The sequence below is a fragment of the Megachile rotundata genome, chromosome 3, assembly GCF_050947335.1.
Source record: "Megachile rotundata isolate GNS110a chromosome 3, iyMegRotu1, whole genome shotgun sequence".
NCBI classification, from domain to species: domain Eukaryota; kingdom Metazoa; phylum Arthropoda; class Insecta; order Hymenoptera; family Megachilidae; genus Megachile; species Megachile rotundata.
This window is the reverse complement of record NC_134985.1, coordinates 8,047,459-8,063,848: the sequence shown is the minus strand read 5'-3', so window position 1 is coordinate 8,063,848 and position 16,390 is coordinate 8,047,459. Positions and strand designations below refer to the sequence as shown.

Genomic DNA, 16,390 nt, shown 5'->3' with positions numbered 1-16,390 from the left:
ACGGTTCCGATTAACATCAAAATTGCCAGACCTGAAATCTTTTTCATGTTTCAAATACACGTTTCTTATTTTAAATAATATTTCTTGAGATCTTGAGATTCTCTGAGACTGTGTTCAGTTTTATCGAGTTGTAGAAATATTTTCGTTGTTTATTTTTAAATTATTATTGTAAATTATGTGTGTATGGTCGGTTAGTGTTAATTGTAAAGGATCTTATGGCCTTTCACGAGGAGGATCTTGTTTTGTTCGTTTTGGATTGTGTTATTCAAAATGGAGATTTGGAGACTGTAATGCAGTTCTTATTTGTTTTTAATATATTTTGGAGTTTAGAGTTGAAGTTTAGATTTTGTTTTTTTTTTTTGTTGTTTTGGATTTATTTTGTAATGTATTAGGTTGTGAGGAAAGTAAAGTTATATTTAAATACAGTCAACCGAGTTGTGAGAGAATTCTTTATGGGAGTCTCTTTCCGGTTCTGAATAACTCTGGTTAATTAGGGAAATGAATGAAGAGTTAATGAGTTAAGTTATCTGATAAGTAGGAACTGGATCGTGAATTGAGACGCTTTGTTGTGCTTGCTACAAGAAGCGATTATTGTAATGCAATTCGTTATAGCTCCAGGAAAATGCGATTGTTAGGGAAATTTAATGCTTCTATAAGGGATTGTAAGAAATCTTCAATTTTTTGTTTCTAATTATTAATTCACAAGTTTACAACGTTTCAAATTATTAAATTCACTGATTTATGAATTTGTAAGTTTTTATTTATCTTTTTAATATTTAGATTTAGAAATTTTCTTATTTTTTCAAATTTTCAAGTGCTAAAATTAGTAAATAAGCATACTTGTAAATTTCTTAAGTTACTGATTTTGAAAAATTTTAAATTTATAAATTTTCAATTATATCTTCAAATTTATAAATTTGTTCTCAAGGTATTAAATGTGAGAATTTTTCAAAATACGAATCTTTTCAAATTAAATGAAAATACGTATTTTTTCAAATTTATAAACAACCATGTTCTGAAAAGATTTTGCAAATTTTCAAAATTTTAAATATTCATATCTTATAATTATAATAACTATAACAATACTATAACAAAATTACTAAAATTCAATATTTAAGTTCAAAATTTAGCAACCTTGAAAGTTCTCTACATTTTCATTCAACAATGATTAATAATTTTCCACAAGGTTTTTAAAAAGCAACTTCTAAAATATAATCCTTGTAACCATTCTTATCATCGTCTACATTAAAGAAATTTAAAAACAGTAACAACTTTATTGAATACTTAATATTACTCTTTTTCATAAAATTTTACAATAAATCATCTGTGTCATTAGACTCATCAAACTCTCTTTAACAAAAAGAAGAAAAGTCACTAGGTTTACGGGCGTTTCTATACCTATCTCTACAAACACTCGTCAATTTGACACACGAACGAATACATATTAAAGAAAAACAACCCCTTAGAATATAATTAAACACTAAAAGTAAGAAATGAAAATATGAGATATTTATAGAAAGTTTTTATTATTCAATAATATTTTAGTACATTACTTCAATATTCTACATTCATATTTTTACTTCCCTCTACCCTGCGAACCGCGATTTGTACTGCCACGCCGGGTCCGAAACCAGCATACCGGCTGAGCCGGCCGCGTGCGACTCCGGACTAGCGAAGTCCGTCGTTTATAAGGTATTGTCGGTGCATTCATATTTATTATTGTTGTATTTTTTGCCTGGGTAAAACTAATTTACTAAAAATTTTATTTACATTACGATCGCGTGAAATTGACGCGCATCCGTAGATAGGTATACCACATAACAAATTTCAATATTTCAAAGCTTGTGAAGAAAATAGACTTCAATATATATTTACCTTGTTCAATAGATAAAAGTCAGTACAGTAAAATAAAAATGCGAACAGTTTTTGCGAGTTTTCTTAAAAAAATTCAAAATGCGTCCTGACCCAGTGTTAAAATCATCTAGAAACAGCAACCTCATTGTACATCTACCTTACTCTACCTTACATCTACATTACTGTGCATCAAATTTTATAATAAATCATCTGAGTCATTAGACTTCTCGAATTTACTTAAAGAAGAAGAAAGGTTACTCAACGGCGTGTAATGTACTGGCAACACTTCCGCTGGTAGCGCCAAATTCAAACGCCCACTTTCTACCGTAAACATTGAAATTCCCGAAAATTCCAGTATGTATAACCAATATCATAAATTCGCATCTCCGATCACTTCGCCCCGAGTGGGCACACTTAACACCGAACGTATGAAGGGTGGGCCGTGCCAAAAAAAAGAGAAAATGAAAAATGAAAATATATACATACGACGCATCATCGACGACGAAGAGCATTCGGTGCCCGAAATAGACGCAGAAAGCAACACAGAATCCGAGAAATGTAATCTCGAACTATATGAGTAACGTTCTCGTTTGTGACGTGTTTCGAAGCTTCTCTAGGAAAGATCTTTCTTTACGTTCTTTTCTACGCTCTTTTCACCTCCTTTCTTTTGACATAACCTCAAAATTATTGATCTCTTCATCTTTTCATTTTTGGGATTTTTATGTTATTTAAATCTTTTGACATAATTTCAAAATTATTGATCTCTTCATCTTTTGGGATTTTTATGTTACTCGAATATGTTTGATATTTTTCTTGATTCTGAAATGTGATTTATATGATGTTTTTATATTTTATGTAAATATTTATTGTATAAAGAGATTTATATGTTTTTAAAATTATTGAGCTTTTGAAATTAGAATTTTGCTGACAATTTGATGTTAAGTACAATTTTACGACTTCAATGATAGTTGACATTCCAAATGAAAGTATGTACATATAAGTTTAAAGTTGCAGCTACATTCCTAGAACCTTCGAACAGAGTTATTTGAGACCCAGCCTCAGATCACAATTCAAATGGAATCTTTATATAATATATGCATTATATAAAGAGATACTCATTGTCTATTTGCAGAGCGAATGTAACATATTTTCATTATGATTTTTGTGGGTGATATAGTTACTAGTACAATTCAAAGTGCTAAAAGGTAATTGAAAGGTACATTTAGAAGTTTGTGAAATCTATTGTTTTTAAGTTAGGGAACTTATAATTTTCTAGGTTTTTGGATTCTTGAATTTTCGGGTTTTTGATTTTGTGGATTTCCAAATTTCCAAGTTTTCAAGTTTTCAAGTTTCCAAATTTTCAAATTTCCAAATTTCCAAATTCCCAAACCCCTAAATTTCCAAATTCCCAAATTCCCAAATTCCCAAATTCACAAATTCTCAAATTCCCAAGCTTCCAAATTTCTAAATTTCTAAGTGTCTAAATTTCCAAATTTCCAAATTCCCAAGTTCCCAATCTTTCAAATTTCTAAATTCCTAAATTTCTAAATTTCTAAATTTCTAAATTCCTAAATTCCTAAATTCCTAAATTCCTAAATTCCCAAATTCCCAAGTTCCCAAATCCCTAAATTCCCAAGCTTCCAAATTTCTAAATTTCCAAATTTCCAAATTTCCAAATTTCCAAATTTCCAAATTCCCAAATCTCTAAATTTCCAAATCCCTAAATTCCCAAATCCCTAAATTTCCAAATCCCTAAATTTCCAAATCTCTAAATTCCCAAATCCTCAAATTCTCAAATCTCTAAATTCCCAAACCCCTAAATTTCCAAATTCCCAAATTCCCAAATTCCCAAGTTCCCAAATCCCTAAATTCCCAAGCTTCCAAATTTCCAAATTTCCAAATTTCCAAATTTCCAAATTTCCAAATTTCCAAATTTCCAAATTCCCAAATCCCTAAATTCCCAAATCCCTAAATTCCCAAATCCCTAAATTCCCAAATCCCTAAATTCCCAAATCCCTAAATTCCCAAATCCCTAAATTCCCAAATCCCTAAATTCCCAAATCCCTAAATTCCCAAATCCCTAAATTCCCAAATCCCTAAATTCCCAAATCCCTAAATTCCCAAATCCCTAAATTCCCAAATCCCTAAATTCCCAAATCCCTAAATTCCCAAATCCCTAAATTCCCAAATCCCTAAATTCCCAAATCCCTAAATTCCCAAATCCCTAGATTTTCAAATCTCTAAATTCTCAAATCCCCAAATTCTCAAATCTCTAAATTCCTAAACTCCCAAATTCCCAAATTCCCAAATTCTCAAATCTCTAAATTCCCAAACCCCTAAAGTTCCAAATTCCCAAATTCCCAAATTCCCAAATTCCCAAATTCCCAAATTCCCAAATTACCAGATCCTTAAATTTTCCCCATGTCAAATTCCTACTTCACTATAAAGTTTCTCTAAAATCCAAGAAAGCGTATCATAAACTGTACTCATTTTGTAGCTGCTCTAAAGATATCCTAACTCTCATGAACGAGGGGTAGTTTATAGTCTTCTCCTCCTGAAAGCTAAAAAAGCTAAGAAACAGAAAGTGAAGAGAGAAATAATTATTATTATTATTAACCAGCTATCAAGATGACGAGGTCCTAAAAATTTACATGAAATTTTAAAAAATTCTCAGAAACTGTGTCATGCACCATGATTGTTCCACCTAGAATAACTCTAAAATGAATGAGAATGAATGTCTATTTTCTCTCCCTTGGCTTCATACTGTTTTCCAACGAAAATATTAAAAGATGAGGAGAAAGTTAAAAGAGGGAGCTATTTCTACTTACTATGATTAATCAGATATCAAGGTTACGAGGGTGCTAAAAATTTCTATATGTATAATTTTTATAAATACCAAGATGTATCGTGTCATGATTGTTTCGTCTAGAACATCTCTAAAATGAATGGAAATCTATTTTCTCCCCCTTAATTTCATAGTTCTCTCTTCTGCGAAAGCTACAAAAAATACAATGAAAGTAAAGAAGGGATGCTATTTCCACCTATTGTGATTAATCACATATCAAGGTTATAAGAATGGTAACAATTTCTATATAATTTCTACAATTATCAAGAACTTGTGTCGTGTGATGTTTCACGTATAATATCCCTAAAATGCACGGAAATCTGTTTTCTCCTTGATAATCTTCGTGAAAGATAAAAATGTAGAATGAAAGTAAAGAAGGGGACCTATCTATAAGATCATCTATTGTGATTACTCACATATCAAGGTTACAAGAGTGCTAGAAGTTTCTGTATAATTTTTACAAATACCAAGAATCTGTGTCGTACCACGATTGTCCCACCTAGAACACAAAAATGAACGAAAATCTATTTTCTCCCCTCGAATAGTTTCCTTCGTGAAAGCTAAAAAAATAGGAAGAAAGTGAAAAGGGGGCTATTTCCATGAGTGATTAATCAGCCGTCAGTGTGACGAGGGTGTGAAAAATTTCGTTCCGTCCTCGTTCTGTTCGTGAAGCGTCCACAGGCGTCGGGACGCTGTTCTCCCCACCTTATTTTCTCTCTCGTCTCCCACCACGTCCGTCGTCCTCGTGGAAGGCCGTGTTCGTTTTCCACGGCGGCATCAGCCGGCAATTCGCATTCGACCGACGTCTTGGTTTAAAGAGTCTCGGGGATAAGACTTTTTGATGATGACTTGACTTCTGCCGACTGGAGTGAGCCGCGGCCTCAGGCAGCATCCACGAAGAAGAATACGAACAGAAAATATTTCTTTTTTTTTTTTGTATAGAAAGCGAAGAGGATCTAAACGAAGAGAATCGTATTATTTTTCGAATCGATTTATTCGCGAGTGACACGAGGATTCCTGTATTTAGCCCTACCTGTTCCCTTTCGCAAGATATTGTTGTTGTTGAGTGCCCAGTGAGTGAGCACCACACCGGAAGTTTGTACGTCGGCTGAAGAGAACAAGGAGGACGTTTTACGAAGAGGATCGTTCAGACGATCATTCGAATAATCGAACACGACTTGGATTTAACGAGGATCCAAGATGAAGCGACAGACGTCTCAGCAGCAGCAGGCGATGCAGCAGCAACAGCAAACGACCACGCAGCAACAACAGCAACAGCAATACATTCAGCAGAGAACAGAACGACAGATCACTCGGCAACAGATCACCAGTCAGCAGAGAGGTCAGTTTGACGACGTATTTTTCGAGAGAGCTTTTGTAACTGTTTGAGAGCTTGTGATTTGATCCTTCGAGAAGGGGTGTTTGATCAGTTTCATAAAAAATAGTATCGTCGTTGTTAGGATTCTATGAGGAAATTTGAGTAACTGACAGGCTAGGTTCCAATTTGGTTAGAAAGTTATTTGGAGGCAAACTTGAAATTTGAGAGGGTTGGAATTATTTTCTGGAGTGGAATTTAAGTAAAAATAAAAATTATTTTATTTATTAAAATTGTATGTATTTATGCAGTTTCTTAAACTCAACTAAAATCACTCGAACTAAAACATTTTTAATTTTATTAATTTTTCACAAATTTTGATCATGATAGAAATTATTGTGCGCGTCTGACAAGTTGGCCTGTGAATTAGTATAATTCGTATTGTATCCAACTGCCAACAGACATAGAACATTTAGAAAAAATCTTTTAAACAAGAACGAAATTCTATTATATATAATTAGGAATAGCAATTAAAACATGAAGTGTTAGATCATTTCCTAAATTTTTAGATGAAGTATCTAGAATGATATTTTTAGTTGAAGTATCTCAAATAAAATTGCTAGATGAAATTCTTAGATTAAATTGTTAAATGAAATTGCTAGATAAAATTCCTACATGAAGATCTTAGATAAAATTGCTAGATAAAATTGTTAGATGGAAATCTTAGATGAAATTGTTAGATGAAAATCTTGGATAAAATTGCTAGATGAAATTGCTAGATGAAATTCCTAGATAAAATTACTGAATGAAATTACTAGATGAAATTCCTAGATAAAATTGCTAGATGAAATTCCTATATGAAATTGCTTAAATAAAACTCCTAGATGAAATTCTTAAATGAAATTGCTAAATGAACTTGCTGGATGAAATTGCTAGATCAAATTCCTATATGAAATTGCTTAAATAAAATTCCTAGATGAAATTCTTAAATGAAATTGCTAAATGAACTTGCTGGATGAAATTGTTAGATCAAATTCCTATATAAAATTGCTTAAATAAAATTCCTAGATGAAATTGCTGGATGAAATTGCTAGATCAAATTCCTATATGAAATTGCTTAAATAAAACTACTAGATGAAATTCTTAAATGAAATTGCTAAATGAACTTGCTCGATGAAATTCCTACATGAAGTTACTAAATGAAACTTCCTAACTGAAATTCCTAGATGAATTTCCTATATGAAAAACATTTAAAAAAAAGGATGATTGAACATAGTTTAGATAGTTTGTTCCTCGTGAAAATTCTTCCAGAGAAATTTCGAAAGAGCATTGACGATCCAGCCAGTTTCCTTTTTCCGGAGCGACAGCGTAGAAAATAAATCGGGATTTCTCAGCAGTGACTATATCCCCTCGACGAATATGCTATTTTCGAGCGAGAGCACCGCCCCTACGCACAGCTCTAAAGATAGTTCTCCAAGCTGTTCGTCGCCAGCCTTTCGAAAATTCTTGCACGCGCCGTAAACGAATGACGTTAAGGGTCGCCCTCCTCGAAGAACGAAGGGTGCGTTCGTACGGTCAACAGCAAATTTGTCTTCGCCGCGTAAAATATGACGACTGAATGTCACTGAAACCCACCCACCTTCTAATTTCTAGAGATTTGTGAAGGTTTGAGTAATTTGGAGACGAATTAACCCCTTGTCGTATGATTTATTTGTACGTGTCAGTCAGTTAGAACTGCATATTTGTCATTATGATATTGAAAAAGTAGAATAAACAAACTTAGAATATTATGTACTTTCTGTATTCAGTAGTCGTTGATTATTATATTGTAATTATAGTTGGACTAAAATTCAAGTTGAAGTATACTAAAAATTTGAGGATAATTATTGTATTAAGTGCGTCATGAATTAGACTCAACAGAGTTTGATAAAGAGTTATGAATTTAGGGACATAGGAGGCTGGGGAATTACAAATTTGGGAATCTAGGATGGTTTAAAAATTTACATTGAGTTGCATTAAGTGCGTCATTTGAACTGTTAGTGCGTCATGAGAGAGACTTAACAAAGTTTGATAAGCAATTATGAATTTAGGTACACAAGAGGTTGGGAATTTAGAAATTTGGAGACCTAGGATGGGTTAAAAAAGTGTAATGAGTTGCATTGAGTGCGTCATTTGAACAGTAGGTGTGTCATGAGTTAGACTTAACAGAGTTTAATTTAGAAATTTGGGGGTCTGGAATGAATTAAAAATTTTAGAATACAGAAGTTTAGAGAATTAAGTATTTGGGAGTATAGAATGTTGGGAATTTGGGGATTTTGAAATTTGAGAGTCCAGGAATTTGAAAATTTGGAGATTTGAGAGTACAGAGATTTGGGGGTTGAGTACTTGGGAGGGAAGGAATTTGAGAATCTAGGGATTTGGAGAAATCCTAGAAATTTAGGAATCTAAGAATCTAGGAATTTTAAGTATTTTGGGATCATGGTAATTAAAGACTATAGGATTTGTAATTTAGAGAGATAGTAATCTAAGATTTTAAAACTATAGAAATACTAGGAAAATATTAGGAAATCTAGGAATTTCCATATTTAGAAGTCTAGGAATTTTGAAATTTGAAGAATGAAAAATTTGATAACTTGAAAACTTGAAACCTGGAGAACTTGAAAACTTGACATCTTGACATCTTGACATTTTGAAATCTTGAAAACTTGAAAACTTGAAAACTTGAAAACTTGAAAACTCGAAAACTCGAAATCTTGAAATCTTGAAAACTTGAAAACTTGAAAACTTGAAAACTTGAAAACTTGAAAACTTGAAAACTTGAAAACTTGAAAACTTGAAAACTTGAAAACTTGAAAACTCGAAAACTCGAAATCTTGAAATCTTGAAGACTTGAAAACTTGAAAACTTGAAAACTCGAAAACTCGAAAACTTGAAAACCAGAAAAATTTAGAAACCTCCGAACTTAAAGCCTCCCTCTTCAACGTCAAAACCTAAGAATTTAAAAAATAGAGAACTCCTAAATATTTGAATCTTGAAAGATCTGAAAAGTTAGAATTTAAAAGTGAGCTGTCAAAATCGTAGCCAACAGCCCCTGTTTCGTCTCTAGCCAACACGAATGGCGTATCTGTCATTGGCCTGTGTCTCATTGCATCCCGTCCCTTGTAGAAAGACGAGGAGGGACCGAAAGAGAAAATGCGGCTTCTAATTCGGGACAGACACAATTTCCTTCGGGACAACGCTCGTTAACTAGAGAATAATGTTCCTTGATGATTGCTGTGTAATTAACCGAAGTTCATTGATGATTAATACTTTCACTGTGTCATATTTCCTTTCTCTTAGAAACATAATTTTCGTTTAATATTTGGGATTTTGACAATGTGGAAATATGAACAATTTTAATATCTTTAATATTGAATTTTTATATTTTTAATATTGACATTTTTAGGGGTTGAAAGATTTTTAAAAGCATGAAGAGTTTTGAGGGTTTTAGAATTTGTAGATATGGGAGTTGGAAAATCATGAATATTGAAATTTTAGAATTTAAAATTGATGAAATATAGTAATTTTAGATTTTCGAAGTTATAAGATGAAATTGCTGGAAAGATACTAAACAAGAACTAAATCATTTCTCACACAGTAATAACACTACTTTTCTAGCTTAAAATATGTGGATTAGAATGAAAAATACATAAAATACATTTTTTATGAATAGGGTCAATTATCAATGAATGAGACATAAAATGGCATAAGATGTATTACTACGACCTTGAGAATAATGTTCATTGATCATTGATCGATTGCATCGATTATGATTAAGAATAATCACTGACGTTTAATACAGAACGTTCTTTGTCATGGATATACATAATCGGAAGAATTAAAAAGTTTGATAAATGTTAGAGAATGTTTATTGAAAATTCTAAGTGGTTACGAGAGAGACCTTAGGTTAGGGTAACCTCCACAGAGAGGTTAGGAATTTGAGGATTTAATAATTTTAAGATTTGACAATTGGAAGATTTGACAATTTTAAGATTTGACAATTTCAAGATTTGACAATTTGACAATTTCAAGATTTAACAATTTAAAGGTTTGAAAATTTGACAATTTGACAATTTCAAGATTTAACAATTTGAAGGTTTGAAAATTTGACAATTTGACAATTTCAAGATTTAACAATTTGAAGGTTTGAAAATTTGACAGTTTGATAATTTAACAATTTGACAATTTGACAATTTGACAATTTGACAATTTGACAATTTGACAATTTAATAATTTGAAGATTTGACCATTTAACAATTTTACAATTTAACCTAAGCAATTTCAGCTAACCTGACATAACCTAACAGTGACATAACCTAACAAAACCCTCTGTTTAATATCAGCTACCTAACCTAACCCCAGCAAGACTCTACCCTAACCTAAAGCCCAACTTCAGCTCTGACTCAACATGACATCAGTACTCCCATCATTCCACTAACAAAATGATACACCTATTCACTTTTAACCTAACCTAACACAACCCTACCCCTACATCCAACCTCATCTGACTCAACATAGTTAATAAACCCATCTGCCATCCCCATCTGCGATCCGTTTATAACTCCCCTCAAGTCTCCTTTCAAGTATTTTAACTTTCCATCGCCCATCGTCGAAAACACCCCACTTCAGTATTTCTCTTTGATTCAAACCTCCCCAAACCTTTAATACCCCGAGCCTCTCTCATCGTTAAGAACGCACCATTTTGCAAGTTGACAGCTCGTAAATGGTCGCCACAAAACATCGAACCTCGTTCAAAGAGTACGACGTGCTCAAACCTTTCTCGAAACGATGAACACTAGAACAACATAATCGTTATTCTCAGCAAGGAAAATTGATGTCACCGATTTCACCGTTTTGTCGACGGTTTACGCGAATTTTGGCATTCACAGGGTTGGAGTGGTTCCAATATGGGGATGAAAATATGACTGTTTACGTTTATTGCGCGATCCCATGCAGAGATGGAGATGGAAGAGTAAAAGGAGAGATGGTGGATTTTTATTCTGTTTGGTCGCGTGACAAAATGAACGAGAGGAGACAGAAAAGGGTCTCGCGTCGTTCCCCATGAATCATTTGACCGAAATAAGGCTTCGTCTCGCGCTTGGAATATTTTCGGCGCTTTAATCATTGGTAGAGAGGGGAGAGTGGGTTTGACCCCTAGAGAAGATGTTGTGATAGGAAGAGTATTCGCTGATTTTTGGAGGATTTTGGAAGATGAGGTTGAAGTTTGAGGATTTCAGGATTTGGGGATTTGGGGATTTGGGGATTTGGGGATTTGGGGACTTGAGAATTTGGGGATTTGGATCTGAGTGTATATGAGATGTGGGAGATTGGGGAGAGGGATGCTTAGGGAATTTGGGATTTTAGGGATTTTGAGAGATGGGAAATTAAGGATTTAGGAGTTTAGGGGTTTAGTGATTAGACGCTTAGAATATTGGAGATTTAGAATTTGGGGATTTAGGAATTGGAGAATTTAGGAATTTGGAGGATTTGGGAATTGGAGGATTTGGGAATTGGGAGATTTTGAAATTGGGGGATTTGGAAATTGGGGGATTTGGGAATTTGGGAAATTTGGGAATTTGGGAGATTAGGAAATTTTGGGGGATTTGGAAGTGTGGGGAATTTGGGAATTTGGGAAATTTGGGAATTTGGGAGATTAGGAAATTTTGGGGGATTTGGAAATTTGGGGGATTTGGACATGTAGGGGATTTGGGAATTTGGAGGACTTGGAAATTTAGGGGATTTGGAAATTTGAGGGATTTGGAATTTTGAGGGATTTGGAAATTTTGGGGGATTTGGACATGTGGGGGATTTGGGAATTTGAAGGACTTAGGAATTTAGGGGATTTGGAAATTTGGGAATTTGGGAATTTGAGAGATTTGAAAATTTAGGGGATTTGGGAATTTGGAGGACTTGGAAATTTAGGGGATTTGGGAATTTGGAGGACTTGGAAATTTAGGGGATTTGGATATTTGAGGGATTTGGAATTTGGAGGGATTTGGAAATTTTGGGGGATTTGGACATGTGGGGGAATTTGGGAATTTGAAAGACTTAGGAATTTAGGGGATTTGGAAATTTGGGAATTTGGGAATTTGGGAGATTTGAAAATTTAGGGGATTTGGGAATTTGGAGGACTTGGAAATTTAAGGGATTTGGAAATTTGAGGGATTTAGAATTTTGAGGGATTTGGAAATATAGAAACTTAGAAATTTGGGGATTGAGAAATTTGGGGGCTGAGAAAATATTTAACAATTTGGGAATTTAGTGATTTGGACACTTAAGGAGTTGGAAGTTTAAAAATTTGGATCTTTGGAAATTTAGAAACTTAGAAATTTAGGGGATTTAGGTATTGGGGAGTTTTGAAATATAGGACTATCCAAATTCAGCAATTTAGAAATTTAGTAATATTTGATTACTAAATGGAAATTTACTAAATAGAAATTTACATTTCGAAATTTAGGAACCCTTTAACTTGAGAATTCAATAATTTGGTAATATAGGAATCTAGGGATTTTGAGAACTGGATATCTATGGATATGGAAGTCCAGGGAGTTTTGTTTATAGAAATCTGGGACGTGGGTAACAGTAACCTAGAGACATTAAAATGAAAGAACATAGGTATTTAGAAATATTAGAATTTGGGAATCTAGAAATATAGTAATATTGTAACTAGTAATTGTAGTTAATTCAAAATAACTTCTGAAACGTTAAAAAGTATTTGCAAAACCTATTCAAATGTTATAACATATTTTCTATTATTCATTACTATTTTACAAATATTATAAAAAGTTTTACAATAATGATTTATACACAACTGTGACATGCTTAAAATGTTTTATATTTCATTTTGTAGTTACTAAAATTGCTACTTCTATAAAATCTTTATTTCACAGTTTAGTATGCTTTTGTTACAATATTTCATTACCATATATTACTAATATTCAAATAATATTTTGACTACAAAATTCTACCGAAATTAACAAGGTACACGAAACCAAAAGTACATAAATTTTCCCACGACACGAAACTCTCGTTATATCGCCACCAGCGAAAGTCCTCAAGTAATAGTATAACAAGAATTCCCCGTAACAACGATTCTATTTCTCACGACTCTAGAGGAGAAAATTTATGTAGATAATCGACTTAACATGATTGCACATAATTATAACGTAGCTGAAATTCTTGTTCCTTATTTTGCGATGGTATTTCGCAAGGATTTCTCGGAACAGCAAAATGTAGGAAACATATCGGTTTCACGCGAGAATTTCAAAGAGATGAAGATTTTTTCTCGTCGGTCACCAGGGGTGCAACAACCGTGAAGAAAATATCGCAATTTTTCACTGGTCACGGTTATAGTCATGACTGTAAATTTAAATACGCTCTTCCGCTACAATGCCTTTGCCAACTGCGTTCTTCGTCGTTTAATAGAAACCATAGCTATCGACAACGTCCAGATTATTATATACGCGCGTTTACTAAAAGCGTAACTAACGTACAATATGCCGAGCATAAATTTCGGAGGAAATTATTTTACGTAGACGAGAAAAGCTGTAAGAGCGAACACGTGTTGCCGGATATCTGATTACGTGTTCATTAATCTCCTGTTAAGTGTTTCTTTCCGTTAACCCAAATATTATTCTGTAAATTCAGTTAGTGATGGGTTCGATTCTTTTGTTGCAGCTGCAATGGTAAACGTCTGTTGCACAATTTGATTCGTATTTGAATTTTGGGAAAAATTAGTTTTGTTTTAAATAATTTTGTTTGTAATAAGATTAATGTCATTTTTAGGAAGTTTAGTTATAATTAAAAAAATTTGCATTAATTCTGTTTTTAGTAATTTTATCTAAAATACAATTAATTATATTTTCAGTAATTTTACTTATAATAGAATTATTATATTTTCAGTAATTTTGCTTAAAATAGAATTGATAATATTTTTAGTAATTTTACTTAAAATACAATTAATTATATTTTCAGTAATTTTGCTTAGAACGCAATTAATTTCATTTTCAATAATTTTACTTAGAATGCACTTAATTTCACTTTCAATTACTTTACTTATAGTATAATTAATTTTATTTCCTGTAATTTTATTTAAAATACAATTAATTTCATTTTTAATAATTTTACTTAAAATACAGTTAATTTAATTCTCAATAATTTTGTTCAAAATATAATTAATTCTATTTTCAATAATTTTACTTATAACAAAATTAATTACATTCATCAGTAATATTACTTATAATACAATTAATTCTATGTTCAGTAATTTTACTTAAAATAAAAACATTTTTATATAAAGTAAAAAATACCTTATTATAATTCTACATCATTATACAACAATTTAAAATATTTTAATTATAAATTACATTAATTTCATTGTATTATAAAATAACTCTTATTTTAAACAATCTCTTAAATATAAATACAAATCTTTTATTTTAAACCCCAATGAACAGAAATCTATTTTTGTAAAAACACAAGACGTAGAATCTTTTCGTAGAATCGTCTCTGACATTTGACAAAATAAAAAACAATTTGACATACTTATTTATTATCCGTATTTCAAGTACTCTTAATATGAAAGTAAATAGTACACCCACCGCCAGTAACTCAAGACACATGTAAATTTATGTATGTATTTGTTTATTTATTTATAAATAGATTGGCAAGTACCCAATATGAAACATAACATAGTGCTAAGCTATTTTTTCGTGACAGTCATGCAACGTTTTGTATAACTTATTTATGGATGTATAAAATGAATCTGAAATTGGTTCGGTCCATTTAGAAACTTGGAAAGATGAAAGTTATTAATCTTGAGAATTTAAAATTGAAAATTTCTTCATGTAAAACTTAAGAATTGAAGAACTGAAGAATTGGAAAATGGAAGAAATGAAGAATTGAAGAATTGAAGAATTGAAGAATTGAAGAACTGAAGAATTGGAAAATGGAAGAATTGAAGAATTGAAGAATGGAATAATTGAAGAATTAAAGAATTGAAGAATTGAGAGATTGAAAAATTGAGAAATTGAAAAATGGAAGAATTGAAAAATTGAGAAATTGAGAAATTGAAAAATTGAAAAATTGAAGAATTGAGAAATTGCAGAATTGAGAAATTACAGAATTGAAAAATTGATGAATTGAGAATCTGGAAACTTGAGAAATTGAAAAATTGAGAAATTGAAAAATTGAAAAATTGAAAAATTGAAAAATTGAAAAATTGAAAAATTGAAAAATTGAAAAATTGAAAAATTGAAAAATTGAAAAATTGAAAAATTGAAAAATTGAAAAATTGAAAAATTGATGAATCGAGAACTTGGAAACTTGAAAATTCGATCTGTAGACTTAAAACCCAAAATGTGAAAGCTTGAAATCCAAAATTCCTAAATTGAAAAACCTTCATTCGAAAATCAAAAAAGTTAATCCTATAAAAATCTCTTAAATCATTCACTCCCACACAAAACAATTTATCTCCAAACACTAAACAACCAGAAGTCATAAGTGCGCTTCATAAATTCCACAGAAAGTCAATTTTCATTTATATATCATAAATCAATTTCATATTCGCTTTGTCTCGAATATCCAGCAATTTTTAGGGGATCTAAATTCTGTCAGAAGGTCGAAAAATCTCGACAGCTCCGACGAAGGAGCACCTCGATTCGGACCAAAAATATCAGACACGTATTCAGCGCTTGATTCACGATTATAACACGATGTTGAGCATCTGCGAAAGGAATTTCGAATGCAATTACTTGTTGGCAAATCCTGAAGCGCAATTACGAGACGGTTAATTAATCGGTACACGATTTACGTGATCGTTGAACGATCTATTCGAATATCGTTGCCTAAATATGGCAATTTAGTTTTGCTAAATCTTTCGTTGTTTTGAAATACGATGCTTTGCAAATCAGACGCATATGATAAAAATGCGAACAATGTCAGTATCTTGATCTTAAAAACTCGTTCAAATATTTGCTTCGAGAAGTTTGATAAGAACCTGAAGAATTCGCATTATACTCATTTCTTTTTTTACGATACAGTTAGTTTTTTGTTTGGAGAAACTAGGTTTGAATTTTGAGGAGTGTTTTATTTTATGTTTATTTGGAATATTCATAGTTTATCTGTCTATTATATATTTAACTCGTTATTGCAGTAAGTAGATACGTATTATTACTAATAAGTTACTTATTATTAAATCAATCAATAATAAATTGTTTATAACAAATAATAGATTTTTAACAAGAAATTTTTTTGAGTATTTATTTAGATTAAAATTTGTAATTTTTTCAAGTGAAGAAATTCAGAATTTTAGAGAAGAGAATTTAATAAAAAAAAAA

General features: G+C 31.8%; 1 protein-coding gene across 16 annotated transcripts in view; it reads left to right on the top strand.

Moving 5' to 3' along the window:
* Nucleotides 1–16,390, top strand: part of sls (sallimus) — a 171,363-nt gene that overhangs the window by 13,135 nt on the left and 141,838 nt on the right. The window contains exon 2 of one of the 16 annotated variants that reach the window (XM_076529443.1): nt 5,642–6,041. The exons of the other annotated variants lie outside the window; for them this stretch is intronic. Within the exon in view, the coding sequence (XP_076385558.1) occupies nt 5,900–6,041 (142 nt within the window). The 5' untranslated portion in view covers nt 5,642–5,899. The remainder of the gene's footprint in view (nt 1–5,641; nt 6,042–16,390) is intronic. 16 annotated transcript variants of the gene reach the window in all.